This window comes from Brachypodium distachyon, chromosome 1, assembly GCF_000005505.3.
Source record: "Brachypodium distachyon strain Bd21 chromosome 1, Brachypodium_distachyon_v3.0, whole genome shotgun sequence".
Classification (NCBI taxonomy): domain Eukaryota; kingdom Viridiplantae; phylum Streptophyta; class Magnoliopsida; order Poales; family Poaceae; genus Brachypodium; species Brachypodium distachyon.
The window spans coordinates 51,232,025-51,248,611 of NC_016131.3; the positions used below are offsets into that span (position 1 = coordinate 51,232,025).

The 16,587-nt window shown below is 41.0% G+C and overlaps 2 protein-coding genes across 2 annotated transcripts; one reads left to right on the forward strand and one right to left on the reverse strand.

Moving 5' to 3' along the window:
* Positions 1-2,042: 2,042 nt before the first annotated feature.
* On the reverse strand, positions 2,043-9,269 carry LOC100822920. Its single transcript, XM_010229872.3, has 11 exons — positions 8,909-9,269; positions 6,123-6,315; positions 5,930-6,015; positions 5,388-5,472; positions 4,590-4,668; positions 4,313-4,440; positions 4,101-4,187; positions 3,883-3,995; positions 3,423-3,553; positions 3,096-3,227; positions 2,043-2,391 (listed from the first exon to the last, which is right to left on the reverse strand). The coding sequence occupies exons 1-10, from the start codon at positions 8,989-8,991 to the stop codon at positions 3,115-3,117; spliced, it is 1,098 nt and encodes a 365-aa protein (XP_010228174.1). The 5' UTR covers positions 8,992-9,269; the 3' UTR covers positions 2,043-2,391; positions 3,096-3,114.
* Positions 9,270-11,678: 2,409 nt separating this feature from the next.
* Positions 11,679-16,379, forward strand: LOC104581673 (putative E3 ubiquitin-protein ligase RF4). The gene is made up of 3 exons (XM_010229873.3): positions 11,679-11,818; positions 13,230-15,082; positions 15,628-16,379. Exons 1-3 carry the CDS (start codon positions 11,743-11,745, stop codon positions 16,078-16,080), a joined length of 2,382 nt encoding a protein of 793 aa, XP_010228175.2. The 5' UTR covers positions 11,679-11,742; the 3' UTR covers positions 16,081-16,379.
* Positions 16,380-16,587: the final 208 nt, after the last annotated feature.

Below are 16,587 nucleotides of genomic sequence, written 5' to 3' on the forward strand. Positions count from 1 at the left end.
ACATCTGGGATGCCCACTGGCGTGCCAAAGAATATCAACATCTGGAATGGTGTTCATTTGTATCGGACGATTACCACGGTAGTCACATTCTCAATTTACTTGGTGCAACGTGGTACAGTATTATTTTTAAAGAAGAGTTTGTTCCACTTTTTTACCTCCAAGTTTGAGGTTTGTGACAAATTGCAAAAGTTACCTGACGATGACAATAAAGCTCGTGCCCACCCCCGCGTGGCAGCCCTATATTCTGCGTGCTCTCGCTCTAAAGCCGAGGCGGTGCCTTCTATGCCATTTGCACCTACGATGGTAGCCACACAATTCTCCACATGGGCATGCTAATACATGGGTCCCACTATATTAGAGATACATGATTAAGATAAAGATGTTGGGTATACAAACTTTTTTGGATGGGACCCTCACAACTTTTTATTTTCTCTCTCTACTTATTTCTTTTACTTTGATTCTATCTCATTTCTGTCAGCCACAACACATGCCTATATATGAATTGTAATTTATCAGTTTTGAAGTGCATTATGATACATGAGATGTGCGTTATCAATTTTTTTAGTACCTCGTGTACATGAACTTACGAGACAAGTACATCGTATGGTACATCACATATATCACGTAAAAAAAATCACAATATGAGCATTTGTCAAAACTTGGTACCTCTTATGAAACGAGTACATCGTATGGTACATGTACCTTAACATTTTTAAGTAGCTCGTCATATCGAGATTGTGTACATCAACTCGTATACATCATTTACCAGGACAAAATCACCAGGAAACAAATAATAGTACATAGATCAAATAAATTTAAGAAGGTTTTCTAAAGCACCGAGGTACAAGAAAAATTAGTACCTCCCATGATACATGATGGTGCTAAAAAATCAGAAGACAAACATTCAAAGAAAAACCGAGAGAGAGAGAGAGGGCACGGGGGTAGATGCAGAGCTTCCTGGCGCACGGGGGTAGATGCAGTAGTGAGGCTGGGGATGGCCATGCCCGCTGAGCGAGAGAGGAGAGACCAGCCCGTGTGAGAGAAAAGAAGATGGAGTTCTGTTGAGGAGAGAAAAAAACGTTAAGAAAAAAAGGGAATAGACACGTGGTTGGCAAAAATCATGGGTACTGCAGATACCGTGAGCGTCACCTGGAGGTTTGGCGCTCTCGCTCCCTGTGCGTCTAGGTCGAGTGTCTAGTGTCTACTAGCACAAAGGTACAGCCGAAGCAACGCCAAGCAAATGGAAACAAATTACCCTGTGGTTAGATTACCTCAACAAATCTTCCACCCGTTTAGCTAAGAAATTATAGATATAGAGGTGGATAATAGATCGATACGAAGATCATGAGCTGCCCCATAATGAAACCGCTACTAGTCACGAATATCCCCTTCTTTCCTAATTCAAGATTGGAGAAAGAAGATCTAAGTGGACCCTGTGGCTACGGGGAAGCCGAGTACGTCTCTAAATATAAGCGCAAGACGGAAACGATTCAAGATAATCGACATAACTGCCAGATTTTCTAGACTTGCTACGATATGCATGATTGCTATAGAAATGTACTCGCATCGTCACCCGGTTGGGCTAACGATGAGGCCTGTAGGCTGGCAGCAACTGTGCAACAGGCACCAGCTCGCCTCGGAATCCAATCGAAATGCATTCAGTATTTGAGTGTAGCACAGGCTCCACTTTCAATACATTAGAAGTTTCAAGAATTTCTGAAAACAATCTGTAGATACACATGAATGTGTATTACATATCTGTAAAATATATTTATATCTAAGCTACATAAAAAAGACAAAATTGTGGATTTACAAATAATACACTATAGATTTACATATTTGTATTTTTATGTATCTTATAAATAAAAATATTTCTCAAAAAACTACATATACATATTACACATATATATGTATGTATGTATGTATCTGTCTATATTTTTTCAGGATTTTCAAAACTTGATATTTTTTGAATTTGAAAAATAATAATCAGGATTCTTTAAAATTTCTAACTATATTTTTTGAATTTTTGAACCAGAGCCTCATTAGGGGTTGTCGATGGAGTGCACAAAGTACATATAAGTATACAGTTATCATGTTGGCCATTATGCCGATAGTTTACACATTTCATTGTTCAAAACATCTTCGTATCCAACCGGGGGATTGCACAAAAATCACCACTACAATCTGGAAAGAGGATCTTTTCTGTGACAAATGCATTAACTACCATGCAGATATCAGGGAGTTACAGGGATGGACACTGGCACACTGCTACCAGTTTCAGTGGAGGATCACCGAAAAATTCACATGACAAAACGCCCAAAACCTGTGTGGTTCAAACTCTAGTATAAACCACGTATTTGAGCTGAGCAACAGCAGCCATTTTCTCGAGCGCTGTGGTGATACAAGAAAATAAAGAGTTAGTACTGTTGGTCGAATAAGTAGATAAAAAATGTTACTACAGACTTGCAAAACTTTTAATAAAATGCAAGAGTCATCCTCGACTTATTTAATTGTTTTCCCCCCATCGAAATCAACACATGAGGAGTGCATACTGGATACAAATTAAAAGTTTTATTGAGATTCACTCCTATTAGTTCAAACCTCTGGTCTTAAATATTACTAGTACATACTACAACCTCATCCTAAGCATTTTGATACTGACCACAACTTCATACTCAAGTAAACACAAAACTTTTTACTAAGTGTATGTCATGTGGGGCAAGTACTAAAGCCGCTGCCATGTGGCCAGGAGCGCAGGAGGCGCTGATAATCAGGACACTGCACAGGATAAAGCCAAGGCTTAGACAAGCCTTCCTATCTTAGGACTCGTGACCTTCCTTTAGTTGCAAGTCATGGTCGTTGTTTAGAATCAGAAGTCCTTAGTTGATTTGGTTTCTATCTCTAGTTGCCCGGTTCCTAAGGCAGTATCCGTGTAATTGGCATCAAGGAATAAACAAAGAAAAAGTGGAGGTTCTCCTCCACAAAGCATCTTCAACCCTAGAACACAACAGCGCCTGAACCCAAACCGCCACAACCCAGACCTCCCACCTCTCACAACTATGCCTTCTGAAACCTAGGTCGTGACAGTGTCTTACCGGGGTTATTTTGAGAGTTTTAGCTTGGAAGTGCTGAAATTGGCAAGTGGTTGTGAAATGATCCATTTGAGAGTTCATTTGCCTCTAATGGACTTTTCTTTGAGCGCTCCAAGGAGGTTGCTTCGAAAATGCCTGCAAAAGGACGGCATTTATTTTCGCTGACTAAGAATTAAGACATCATCTTTGGAGAGGAAATTGCCAGATAAGAATTAGAATATTCTGAAAATGGACAGTCAAAAGTGGTATAGTTTGCACTATGCACAGTATAGTTCACAGAGCAAATGTAGAGTTTACTAATGAATAAAGTATGGGAACTCGCAAACTAACCAAATCCCAAAATTAGAGAGCAAAGCAGAAAGCCCAAAAGGGAGAAGTCCATTTTGTAATATATCTCCAAAACAATGATGCAACCTGTTGAAACCATCAGGTACCTTGGAGAAGAGAAGACCAGATGCAATCTGCCAAACAGTAATAATCAAGGAAATATTGTATCATGAAGTAAAATACGATTTAATTAAATAGTTAGTTCTTAGTAAGAATGCCAGAAATAACACCTAACTAACTCAAGAAGGACTGAAGAAACAGAAATACTATATTTTATATGGTTATTAGTGAAGGGGGTGTAAGGGATAATATGTTCAAGTCAATAATCTACTGTAGGTTGGGCGGATATTTAACAAAATAATTGTGGTGAACTAGAATACTATAAAAATTTGGTGGATGAGAGCAATATCTACATTTGCTTTCTAATCACAATTCAGCTTTCCTTTTGTTAGACAAGTCTTACTTTTCCTCGGCAATATTGTCAACATAGAATATAAGCACTATTCCAAACAAAACAGTACTCAAGTATGCCCAGCTTGGAAGTTGCACTTTAACTATGCTGTCAGATGCTGAACCCTGCATGAACAAAACAACCATCACTACATATCAAACAAAATAGGTGCAAAAATCTCAAACCGCGGAAAGTATTTGCATACTATTGCATAAGCAATTTTTACTCACAAGAATTGTATCCCACATCGCAAATGGGAAAAGAAAACATGTTGCAGAAGCAAAAGTTATTGCATGAAGACGCCTTTTAAGTTGATTCTGCAGAGGAATAAAATGATGGTGATTATCAATTGATATAAAGTTTGTGCAGGCATAAACTAAAAAAAGAGATAACCAGAAGGTCTTGATAATTAGTGATAGAAGGTTTCTGTACTTTGGAGTACCTTGAGAGAGACCCGCCGAGCCAATACTCTCCTCAAAGCAGATAAAACTCCAGCAGTAATTGGCACAACCATTTCTTTCATTCCAGTAATTTGTGTTTCCTTCTCCAGTGGTTCACCTCCAAAGCTATCTGTATGAAGTCAAGGATTTGCGACACAACTCACAGGAAGTTTATTAACACACAGGTACTTCTGTAATACAATTTGGGATCAAGTTTTAAATGGAAAAAAAATGTAAGTTATGCCGAGTATGTCAATTCAGATTATTGAAACAGGATACAGAGTGGCGAATTTGTTCTCGTAGCCCAACCATTTGATAACAGATAGTATGATAGCATCATAGCAGAGAGGCCTCCAATCTACAGAGCCAGGGAAATAAGATTGTGATTTACCAAAGTCCACACATGATGACAGGGGGGCATTCAATAGTTGCAATGCATCGGGTAATCTAATCATAATTGCACAAATGAGATTTCAGACAGGTGGCTACAGAGAAAGAAAAATTCAGTTTATGCTCTTGTGAATATTCATGCACACATGCATGCATACACAATCAGTTATGCTTTGCGCTAAGTTATATCAACTGCAACTGTGTCTACAGACTATACAATAGAAGAAAAATAACTCAACCAACAAGTACTGGCACCTAGAACTTTTAACTAGAACAAACAACCACAAGCACGCTTCGCGGAGACCAGATCCCGCACCGGATGGGCTGACCCTGCACTCGAGCATCTAGCCAGCTGAGTTGCACTCAGTTCGCAACTATGCATTAAGAGGAACGTCTAAATCAGAATAAACAAACAATGACAGGTCTGGTATTTGTTTGTGCATATCAGCATTTATGCTGAACTTATTGGCCAGAAAACAGTGCTTGTGCTTTGCACATATAACTGATATCTGACTTAACTACATAAAATACAGCAAAAAGGGGTTGATTGATATCAAAGTGACCTCTTCCATATAAATAAGGGGTCACTAAACAATGATCTTCAGATGCTTGGCGACTTAGCACAACACCATATAATCATAAACAAAACCAGCAAAACTGAATTACATTTAAATACAAGTAACTTGCCTTTTTCCATATATTGGCTTTCCTTCCATATAAAGCAGCAGAGAGAACACCAAGAACAGCACCTGAGTACTCCGCCAGCAGAGAACTAGACTCAACAGGCAAGAGTAAAATGAAGCTTAGATGCGCATAAAACAGTAGGCAGGTCCTTTTAGTAATATAATTAGGATGATAAAACAGTGCACAATACTCACGTGGTGTCCAACTTTTGATTTAAATATACTTCTATGATTAAAGTGTTCCGAAACAGATTAAATTCTCAGGAAGTTAGGTGCAAACCCCTCTAAATGCAACTCTACTCCTCAGCTGTCCAACCAACATCGTGAAGAGAGCTAGAGCGATTGTCTCCAAGGAGTAGATCCAACAAAGTGTTCCATCTTTTCTTTTTGATTGATCAGACATCCATGGGCTCAAAGCATGGTTTGCATGACAGCGTCTAGAGGGAGGTTTGCACCAGACACAAGATACTCCTTTGTACATCCTTACATCATACACCACAGATAGCTACCTAAGATGTCAACGTGCTCAAAGAATACTATACTTACACTAGTGGTCCACAAGCAAGAAGTCCTTTACCCCACAACACGAAGTACAATGCTAGAATTCCTCCATTGATAACAGTAGGAACAACCTGATAAGATGCAACAAAATTGATAAGATGCCACAAAATTGAATAAAAAGAAAGCAGGAATCTAGTAGCAGACAACGCAATCTGAAGAAAAAAAAATGCACACAAACCTGTGAGTTGGGCAGAGGCCGACCTTTCCAAGGCTTCTGCAAGACTAAGAAGATGACTGAAGCAGGTACAAGGCAACTGAAGATAAAGCCAACTATTGAATCCCGACTACTTGATAGGTAGCTATATAACGAGTACACAGACCAAATTCTAACGAAGTTCCCCAAAATATGAATTACTTGCAATGGTGTTGACCTGCAAAAGGGCAATCAAAATCATGAGTGTTGGTCAGTCAAATATCGTATTAGATGCTAAACTAGGGGTCATATCCTATGAATCCCACTGCCCTCGTGTATCCCTGCATCCGTCTATCTCTAGCCATCCGATGCAATCCCTCCACCTGTAATGCAGCCACGATGTTTTTGCAAAAACACGCTCGCTGCCAATCAAAGTCAGCCTTGCAATTTTGCTAACACAGCCTGAATCCAATCGCTCCCCTCCCCAATCCCTCAACTATGGCTTGCTGCAAACAAAAAATTTCTGATCCCCAAATCAACTCTGGCATCTTGTGGCAGGATCCTGGTACACATGCCGTCGGCGAGTCGGTCGGCAACGATGATGACTACTGCACCACTACGCCAAAGAGCCGGTTTACGCGGCCAGGGCAGACCATCGTCTAGGGTATGACCGGTGACCACATCCCGGTGGCTGCAGTTGGCCATGGCAGTGATCATGTCTTGCGACGGCAGCCGTCAACTATTCTGGCGATACAGAGTACCGCGTGGACGGCAACCACACCCCAGAAGCAGAGACCCAGGGAGAACTGTTTCACCATTCTAGGCAGCAACGACCCATACCTCCTCAAATCGATTAGAAATTGGTTCACATGCAAAGGGGTCAGGAGTAATTTATACACGTATTGTACTAATCCATGCCTCTTCAAATTGATTAGAAATTGGTTCAGTCGTAGTGGCGCCGTATGCCTAAGTGCCTGACTTGATTGCTCGCCCTGCTGCCTGCAACAACCGGACGATGAGTTGAGGCCGTGTCGCCGGGCCATGGAAACAAGCTCTTGATCTCGCCGTCGAAAAGAAAGGAGAGTTAGCACAGCTGCCCTTTGGTTGCTGCTCACTGGCCCATGAACCACGCCTTGAATCACCGTCGAGGCCGATGGTTCAGCGGGGAGGTTGGGGTCAGCACGCATATCATGGCATGGATTTGGGACAAAGGGGGTAATTGGGAAACCTGCTGCTAATATGACCACGTTGAAGGCACCGAGCGGGTCTATTTTCACAAAATTGCCAGGGACGCGTTCGGGACACTACGATTTTCATCCATCGGCCAAAAACCAGTGGATGCAGGGATGCATTAAGGCAGTGGGATTCATAGGATATGACGCCGCTAAACTAAGTAAACTATAATATGGGCACAATAGTTAGAGAACTGAATCCTGTGAAATCTGAAATGGGTAGAAACAACTCTGCATTCAACACTTGAGCGTCATGCTGTAGCTCACCTCTCTCTGACTTCATGAATATTGAATAATATTTAGTAGTTGTAAGAAGCACACTATTCAGAAGTCGTGTAAAAGAAACTATGGCAGAAGTAGATGGCCCCAGCATAGCAGGGAGATCCGCTCCTAATTATGAGATAAGACCGCAATCCCCCAGTTCAGTAGTTTACCCTTTAAATCAAAAAACTATCCATTAGCTTGGGCCTTCAACCGATTAAGGATAAGCTTTATGATCTGTAACTTAGTTTGAATAGTAAGGCCTATATAAAGAGGATCCTATGTGAGAAATGAATCGGATAGACAATAACCCGCTGTGCCTCTTGGGGTCGGTAGTTGTTATGTGCATGGATATAGGATTAAGTAATATATTCCAACAAATATGGAAAATTATTTAAATAGAGAAAAGAGTTATTTAGATAGGAAAGAGATAAGATTAGAGTTAGATTAGAATCCTTATCATTTGGATTATTACTTAGTGGTCAAGTAAATCCTTCCATATAGTATCAATTATCTATTAAGCAATGAGAAGTTAATCAATCTAGTCTCTCCCTTGTTCATCCTGCTGAAAACTATGATCTACTCTCCAATCCCCTATCCCTTGCCATCCGGTCATCTTCATGGCGGTAGTTACCCAGTTTGTTCCATCCAACCATAGAATATAGTTCTATACATTCACCACTTCAAGCAAGAAGTTGCCTAATAGTCAAGTATTTCACAGATTGTGAGGTGCATACCAATAATGCACAAAATAGTTTTCTAGCGAGAACCTGGCAGAGTGTCATATTTGACGAAAACCTTTCAGTTTCGCTCAATTCTAGTGTTCCAAATAATTTTGAACAACATTTCAAAGCATGTCGACGCTTGCCAAGTTATGATAATCCATAATATAGCTATACATAAAAGTGTTAACAAACAACAAAGTAGACATGTGTTCCTCTTTACTGTGGATAACTTAATAAGTACACCTCGAATTTAAGTGAATATAGTTTGATATGTCCCACACTCCCACTGATTACAACGAATGACAGGCTCATGACGCATCTGTTTAATGATTCCAGAAATTTGAAGTAATCTTGCAGCTCACGCATAACTGATGGAGAACCATAACGAATTATGCAGACTCGAGCTACCAATAGAACGGAGAATGGAATCCTGGGGAACTTTTAGCACTGATTTATCCCATTGTAACCAAATTTACGACCGCACAATAGATTTATTTTTTAGCAAACGACAAAGCATAAACGCAAATGTCAGGGTTGAGGAGATTGAGAAATGGGGGGGGGGGGGGGGGGGGGGGGGGGGGGGGAGGGGGGGCGGGGCAAGCCAAAATCTCACCTCGCCGTCGGCGTAGAGCGGAAGTTTGAGGGAATCCCGCCGCCTTCCGCTGCAGTGGAGGCAGAGGGCTTCGGCGACATCATCTCGCCGAGCTTGCTCGGTGCTGGAACTTGGCTCCACTCCCAGGATCAAGGTCGGTTTGACGATTTTGAAGTCTTCTAGAATCCCAAGCGTCACACGGCAGCCGGCGCGTGGGAGTTGCCGTCCTTGGAAGCTTGGCACTTCAGTTCTCTCGTTGCTCACTGCTCGAAGTCACCGGCGTCGAGGAAGAAAGGGCCGGCGGCGCCGACTCAGATCTCTTCCGTATGGTGGGCTGGGCCGACGATTTGCTCTTTTTTTTTTCTTGAACAGAATGATTTGCTCTTTACAGATAGCTCGTCCGGACTGTTTGGACCGTCCGATTTTGTCACCTGCTGCTTCCTGACCGCTGGATATTCTTGTAGGGAATTCACTGTGTTCTTTAGCCGCAGGATTTACCTCCGATTACTAAAAGTAACTGTGTAATTCCCCGCGCAGTACTGATGAAACTATTGATACGGTACTAATAAAAAGAATATTTAGTAGAATTATATGTATGATGTAAAAGACACAATACACCGTTACATAGATGCTGACATAAGTTACACCGAAACAACAGGCTGTATAGAAAACATGCTCATGTCCCTTTTATCTACATCATGCCCAGTTCGACTACCATTCAAAGGTTTCTCCTTTTTGTACTATAGTTGAAGTGCTAACCCTACTTTATGCTTCTTTATGCATGAGAATCAGGAGATCCGCTTGAAAACGGATATCGCTTTCCATACGGAATTCATTTACATGACAATGATGTGGAAGGTTTTCGTCAAATATGAAGCATCCATGCAAAAAAATCATTGAGATACCTAGCATGCTTTGTTTGCAGGTCGTACCACTTTCAAGAAGTTGCTTTCGAGGACTCGAGGTAGGTATCTGGGGGTCGAACCTGGAGATGCCAGAGGTATCTTGAGGATGCATCTAAATTAATTTTGAGACATTGGCCCTTCACATAATGTTGAAAAATTCCAACAATTTTACGTTGCTTTGGACACTGGTATACTTTTGTAGAATCTGAATGGGAGAGAAATTTCTATAGGTATTAAAAGTTGATCTTGACTTTTCTCAGTATCACAAAGAGTGTTAAGGATTGTTTCAGGAAAATGCTAAATCGTGGCCTCTGAATAATACTATACGCGCATGAAACCCTGCGTGAGTACGTAGAAGCGTAAATACCACTTCACGACTAAATTTCAAATAGCCTTCTAGGTTAATTTTCACTCCGTTTTTTTACGGAAAACTCTGGTTTTATTTAGTGATCCATCTTTATTTGTTTTTGAATCCAATGGGATCAAGAAAACTCTTTTGAATTACGGTTCTTGACTTATCGGGACATTAACTTTATGCTTGAAAGTATGTATGTGACATCCTTCTTTAATTTGTTTTTGCGGGGAACACCCTTCTTTAATCAGTTGCAGAATTTCGTGATGCAGATATTTATTATTTTATAAAATCTAACGAGTAGGTACCAGGCATTTTCTTTGGAAATATATGATGTAGTGGGAGTTCTCGTTATGTTTGTGTTCCAGAGGCACAAAAGATGTCCTAAACACAAATCACAAAAAATGCAGACAGCATGCTGCATAAATAAATAAAACACTACTTTTTTTGACCGGGATCAAAACAGCAGGAGAGGCTCCTATTGTTATATATTAAAATGGAAGAAAGATTACATGTACATATTTAAAAGGGGAAAATATAAGGAAAAAAGAAAAGGCAAGGGGACAGGCCCCAAGATTTACAATGAGGCAAGGATCAAGTCTAATTTATTTTTAAAACGAAGAAAAACACCACTTCATTTAACAGCGAGGCAAGGTGCTCATAACTCTAGTTCATATTATGGAAATAGTAATAATTCTTACTTCCTCCGTTTCATAATTCTTGTCGAAATATTACATGTATCTAAACGCTTTAAAAAAATAAATACATTCATTTTTGGGCAAATTTGAGACAAGAATTATGGAACGGAGGAGTACACAGCACAATATCCATCTACTTGCTCATCTCCCCATGACCATGGCTTGTATTTTTTAATCTAATATTTATCTAAGTGAAACACATTCAATTGACCGCAGCACAACAGGTTGGAATTACTTTTACTGTAAAACGTTCCTTGATCACATATCTCTGGAATATGATCTGATTTCCACAAGAATTTGGTATGTTGAGTGTGAGCCTAGCTTACTTGTTTTCGGAAGGGGATGTACGACCACACCACTTGGGTTCATGTCCTCTGGATGCCATTTAGGTTCTCGTTTATCCTCGAGTGGCCCCCCGCAGTTTTCTTTAAAAAAATAATTTGGTATGTCCGGTGGAAGAGGCGGCAAAGCAACTCATGGTGAACAAATCCAAAGTCCGATGCATTCGGTCTAAGGCATCTCGGTGCTAGCTACCAACTATACTTGAGAACGAAGAAGAAGGTGCGATAGGGAATAGGGCGTCATGGATGGAGGAAGCTGCGGGAGAATTATGTGAAAAATCAAATGTTGATGCGGCGTTTGATACATAGACTGGGAATTACGGCTACAATTATTCATTATGACCATGGTTTTGTATCGGCATCGAACTGTGAATTCTATTTTCTGAAAAATGGGGCAGTGGTAGATACGTAGACTGGTTCGGGAGTATGTAATTAAATTTGCCATGAAGGCCTTTCCTAAAGAAACAAGGCCCCTATTCGCAAAAAGATAACCACACAGCCACGGACATGACGCAGACGATCTCGCGTGCCTGCAAGCGCCAGCAGTTGGCAAGCGCAAATGGCAAAACCCCACAAAATCCCCAAACCCCCGTCTCCTCCTCGTCTTCTCCGCTCCTCTGCTCCGGCGAAACAGGGTGAGCACCCCCCATTCCCGACCCCCGCGCCCCCTTCCCCCGCGAGCCGCCCCCGGCGCGTCTTTCTCTGCTCTTTCTCTCTCTATGGAAGGCGAAACCTTTGGTGGATGCTTGGTTACTTGGGTGTTTCTTAGACCCTTGCCTTTTATCCTCTATCCCTGTTCTTTCCTTCCTCTTGCATCCGTGGGATCGTGGTGTCATCGAGGGGATTTGTGCGGTTTTCCCATGTAATTTCGAGTTTCTTGCTCCGCTCGCATTTCGCAAAGAACATGCTTTTCCGGACAAAACCTTGTGTTCCTTGGTTTCTTGATGGGTCGTTCTCGGGGCCTTGATGCTTGTTTTTCTCCCCTTACCCTAATCTGTTTTGTTCGTTATTTTGTTGCACATATTTTGGTTCGTCTAAGGAGTTTTCGGCCAATTTTCTCTGTATTTGGAGTTCATTTCTTACCTCGTGTTTATTCATATCTTGATTGGTGGTTCTCTTTAATACGGCGTTCGTTAGACTTTCGGGTGCTGCAAAAACTGGTTTCTTAAATTTCGATCTCGCTTGCAGGCCGTAATTTTACATCTAAATTTCATGGTTAGAATCGTTTCTCTTTTTTTAGAGAGACGGATTTTCCCTCTTTTATTTTTCTCAGGCAGACCCTTGTGAGACGATTGTTTTTCTTCTTTCGTTTTGTAGACAGATGTGGTTTTCCTATTTCTTTAACCTCGTTTATTTTTTAGTTTCGATTCAGAATGCAAATTAAGCTATGTTTGGTTTTGTAGATAGATGTGTTGATATCCATGCGTTCTACTATCCTGTCCGTAAGCTTTATTGTTTCCATATTGTTCTTAGAAAAGAAAAGAAATACTTTGCTCATTATCTTCTTTGATAGGAGAGTTACTATCGGCATATGTCTGGGTACATGGTTTGTGCTATAACTGCTCATGCGGGCCTTTACTTTCTGCTCATTTTCTATAGAATTGGTGCCCATTTAAGTTTCTTCTTGCTTAGATCAACTATATGGTTACAGAATCCTTCTTTTTTTTTGCGCAAATATGGTTCCAGAATCTGCTGGTCAAAATAGTTGAAGTCTTATTTGCTAATTTCTGATGGTCTCAGTTTGTGTTGAATGAATTTAGCATATTAAATTTGCTTAGTGTGCATCAAAGTTGTGATTTATACTTTATTCAAATTTTATGCCTTTATGTTGAAGTTCCACTCAAATGTTGAGGAATTGTATCATATGTATAACTTACAAGTTGAGTGCACAACTTTGCTGGACCAGTACCATAGCCAATCTGTACTTGAGAAGTGCCATTGCTTATATTTTTTTAATCAGTTTAGCCCTTTAGTGATCACTACTGTGTTGATTTCCTTCTACTTCTTATTTCTGTTGCATCACTCATTCAACGCTTTTTCTGGCAGATAAATCTGTCTTGATCATGGGTGTTTCTGGCAACAGCAGCTACCCGTGTTCTTCTCATGTCGGAGAAAGAGATGATACAAGTAACACTACAACATTACTGTCAGATTTTACTGCTGATGGAATGCAAGGGAATCCCAACAAAGCTAGTTCATCTTTGGCTGATGTGAAGCTTGAATGTGCATGGTCAAGTGTGCAAGCTTTTGTTGTTGACTATATAGCTTCTGAGGATCTTGATTTGGGTTCAGAAAATGAGGCTGTTGAATCGAATGGGTTCCAGTATGCGGGCTGGACTGAGCTAAGGGATATTACACTATACGGCTTACATGTGTTCTTCACGACTGCTGTTGAGACGATTTCCCATGAAGGGTACTCTCAGGACGCTGTTATTCATGCCATTAGAGACTCTACACTCTGTTACCAGTTTGATGGACCTATCACCAATATTTCAGATAGGGCACGTGCATTGTTAAAGAATGGTCGACAAGTTGATTCTTCTCTGGGTGAGAATCTTGATATGCACTTGCACATGTTGGGTCTGTACGTTCTTAGTTGTGCATCAAGTTTGCTCAAGAATTATTTTCCATTCTTCACTGCGAGCGATGCATTATGGTGCATTCTGCTCTGTGACATGGATATCTCTATTGCTTGTGACTTTTCAGTTTCTATGAGTGGTTATGGAAATGAGCAATCAAAGGGCCTTGTTGTGAACTATCAGAATATAAATGAGCCTTCAGGAGGATATTGTTGTAGTCACTCAGAAACTCCAGGAGGAGCTGTGCTATCTCATTCTGAACAAGTGGAAATTTGGCGAGCTGCGCTATCTCAATTTCCTGAACGGATGTGGAGCAATGTTTTGACAGATTATATAGCATTTGAGAAGTCCACAGGGGGAGATCAAGTTTCTTCATCTGGTCAATTGGACAAGTCTTCTACCTTGACTAGGACTGTGGTTACACAGAGCAAAAAGGCAGCTAAAGGCACCAGCAGTAAGAGAATTCTCAAAGAGAGTAGATCAATGAGAACATTACTTGAATCTGCTTCTAGCACTTCCACAGGCACCTCAGCGGTAGCCAACACAAAACGCGTACAATCACCCACATCTTTTTCAACTATGCCTCTCTCTAATCTTTCTTTAGTCAAAAGAATAGATGCATCAACAGTGGTTTCAACTCATCCAATTTATTCTCCTGTTAAACACTCCTCGAGTGCATCACGTAGTGGAAAGGCAGCAACTAAGCATCAAACTAAAGCTGATGCTCTCGTACGCTTCTCTCTCCCGAACACTCCTGCAGATGGCTTTGAATTTGAATTCTCACATGATGGGATGTGGACCAACTGGGTTCCGAAAGACAGGAAAGAGGAGATGGCTCTAGATCTAATTAGACGATTGGGAGAGCTGAAGCTAGAGGTGAAAGTCTGTGCAGACTGGGCCCATGAAAGGTTGCAGCAATCGATAAAGAGGCTAGAAATGGAAAAACCTGTTCTTGTATCCCTCAGAAAGGAAAAGGAAACTCTTGAGTGTGGCGTGCTTAACAGGGAAAGGCTTGATGAGACACAAAGGGCAGTAGACAGTACTTCAGATGAGCTTGAACGTGCACATTGTCTTGAACTGGAGCTTACAGGTAAAATTGCACTTTCTGCTCGTGAAAAGGATTCTGCCAAGTTACAGGACAAGCAATCAGTTGCAAGTCTTGCTGAGATTTTAAGGAAGGGAAAAGAGACCCTTGAGAGACTGAAGTCTATGGAAACAGAGAAGATCCTTTTGCAAGAGGAGCTTGCTGCTGAGCAGAGTAACCTATGTAAGATACTAGAAAATCTTGAACAAGCTAAGGGATATAAAGATATATTAATGGTACGTCATTTCAGCCATGTTTTGCTTCAAATTTGATACATGTTCAGATTAGTTCTCAGTTGTTGATTCATTCAATAAGTTTTGTTACGTAAATGCAGAATGGCAGTACGAGTATGATAGGCCACCTAGCATATTCTTTGAATGTTCATCTGTTACAAGATATGTTGCTCTGTTTACGGAATGAAGGCCCGTTTATGGTAGCCATATACATAATCTTATGTTTTACAGATGGATGTTTACTAGAACTGGAATTTCATTAGTATATACTGTATTCCTATTAGTCTGCGTAACCTTTTTTAGAATCTGTGTTCCCATGCATGGGTGCAGATATTGCACAACACGCAAAACTTCTACTTAACCCCATAGAGCATCTGAGTGGCAAATTCAGCTTTACTCGTAGAGTCTGGGAGTTTATTTGTTACCTAAACTGTTCTTTTTTGGGCCCTACTGGTGTTCAAATAGATGCTTAGCTCATCAATGTATTTTGCCGGGACACATGTCCTCTTTTCTTACTCTGAACTGTGTTGTCATTTAATATTATACAGCAAAAGAAGGAGGAGGGAGAGAAGATGAGTGTTGAAGCTATGAAGCAGGTTGACCTTGCAAGAAATGAGCTGGAGCGGGCCGAGATGTCAGCAAGAACAGAGTGTAACAATGTAATGTTGAATGCAGAGAATGAAAATAAAAGGTTGAAGGCTAGTGCTAAGGAACTCGAGGAGCTCGTAAAAGGATTGGAGTTTGATCTGGCCAGTGGTAGGAGGCCTGAGAGAGCCATGTTTATGGGTCGTCCTCCAGGGTTTAGGCCTGATTCTGTGCTGCAGGAGCGCGAATGCCAGATGTGCTTGGATGAGGAAGTTTCCGTAGTTTTTCTACCATGTCGGCATCAGAGCATTTGCGTGAGTTGCAATCAGCTTCACCGAGATAAAGGTATTACAGAGTGCCCAACTTGCAGATCACCGGTCGAACGAAGGATCTGTGCTCGATTTGCTGACAGTTAGACTTAGAGAGGTGGATGTACACATCTGGGAGAGTTCCAACTTCTTTTGCCTATATGCAAACTAAAAATGCGCTGCTTTTTTTTTACAGCAAAATTGCTGCTAGTTAAATACAGTACGGAGTATCAGTTTTGATGCACATGGTGAATATTATCGAAAACGGAAAACCAGTTTGGTCGGTTGGACTCCCGAGCTCGTCTGCTATATTGAATTTGTATCCAGTCGTCAACCTGTCTAGACCTCGATGTATTGAATTTCTATCGGTTTCCGTATTCATTCTGTATATCTAATCTGTTGCGATATTTGCACGACGCATATTGCATCAATTTCATTGTTTATGCGGCTAAGAATGTCACGATCGAACTGTCTTACGCACAGCTATTCCATTGGAAGATTTGAACTCAAAATGGTAAAAAGTTAATACGCGCACAGCTGCTCCACTGGAAGATTTGGAACCCGAAATGGTCGATCGTTAAGGAATTCAAGGTTTAGGTAGGTATTAATTGTAGC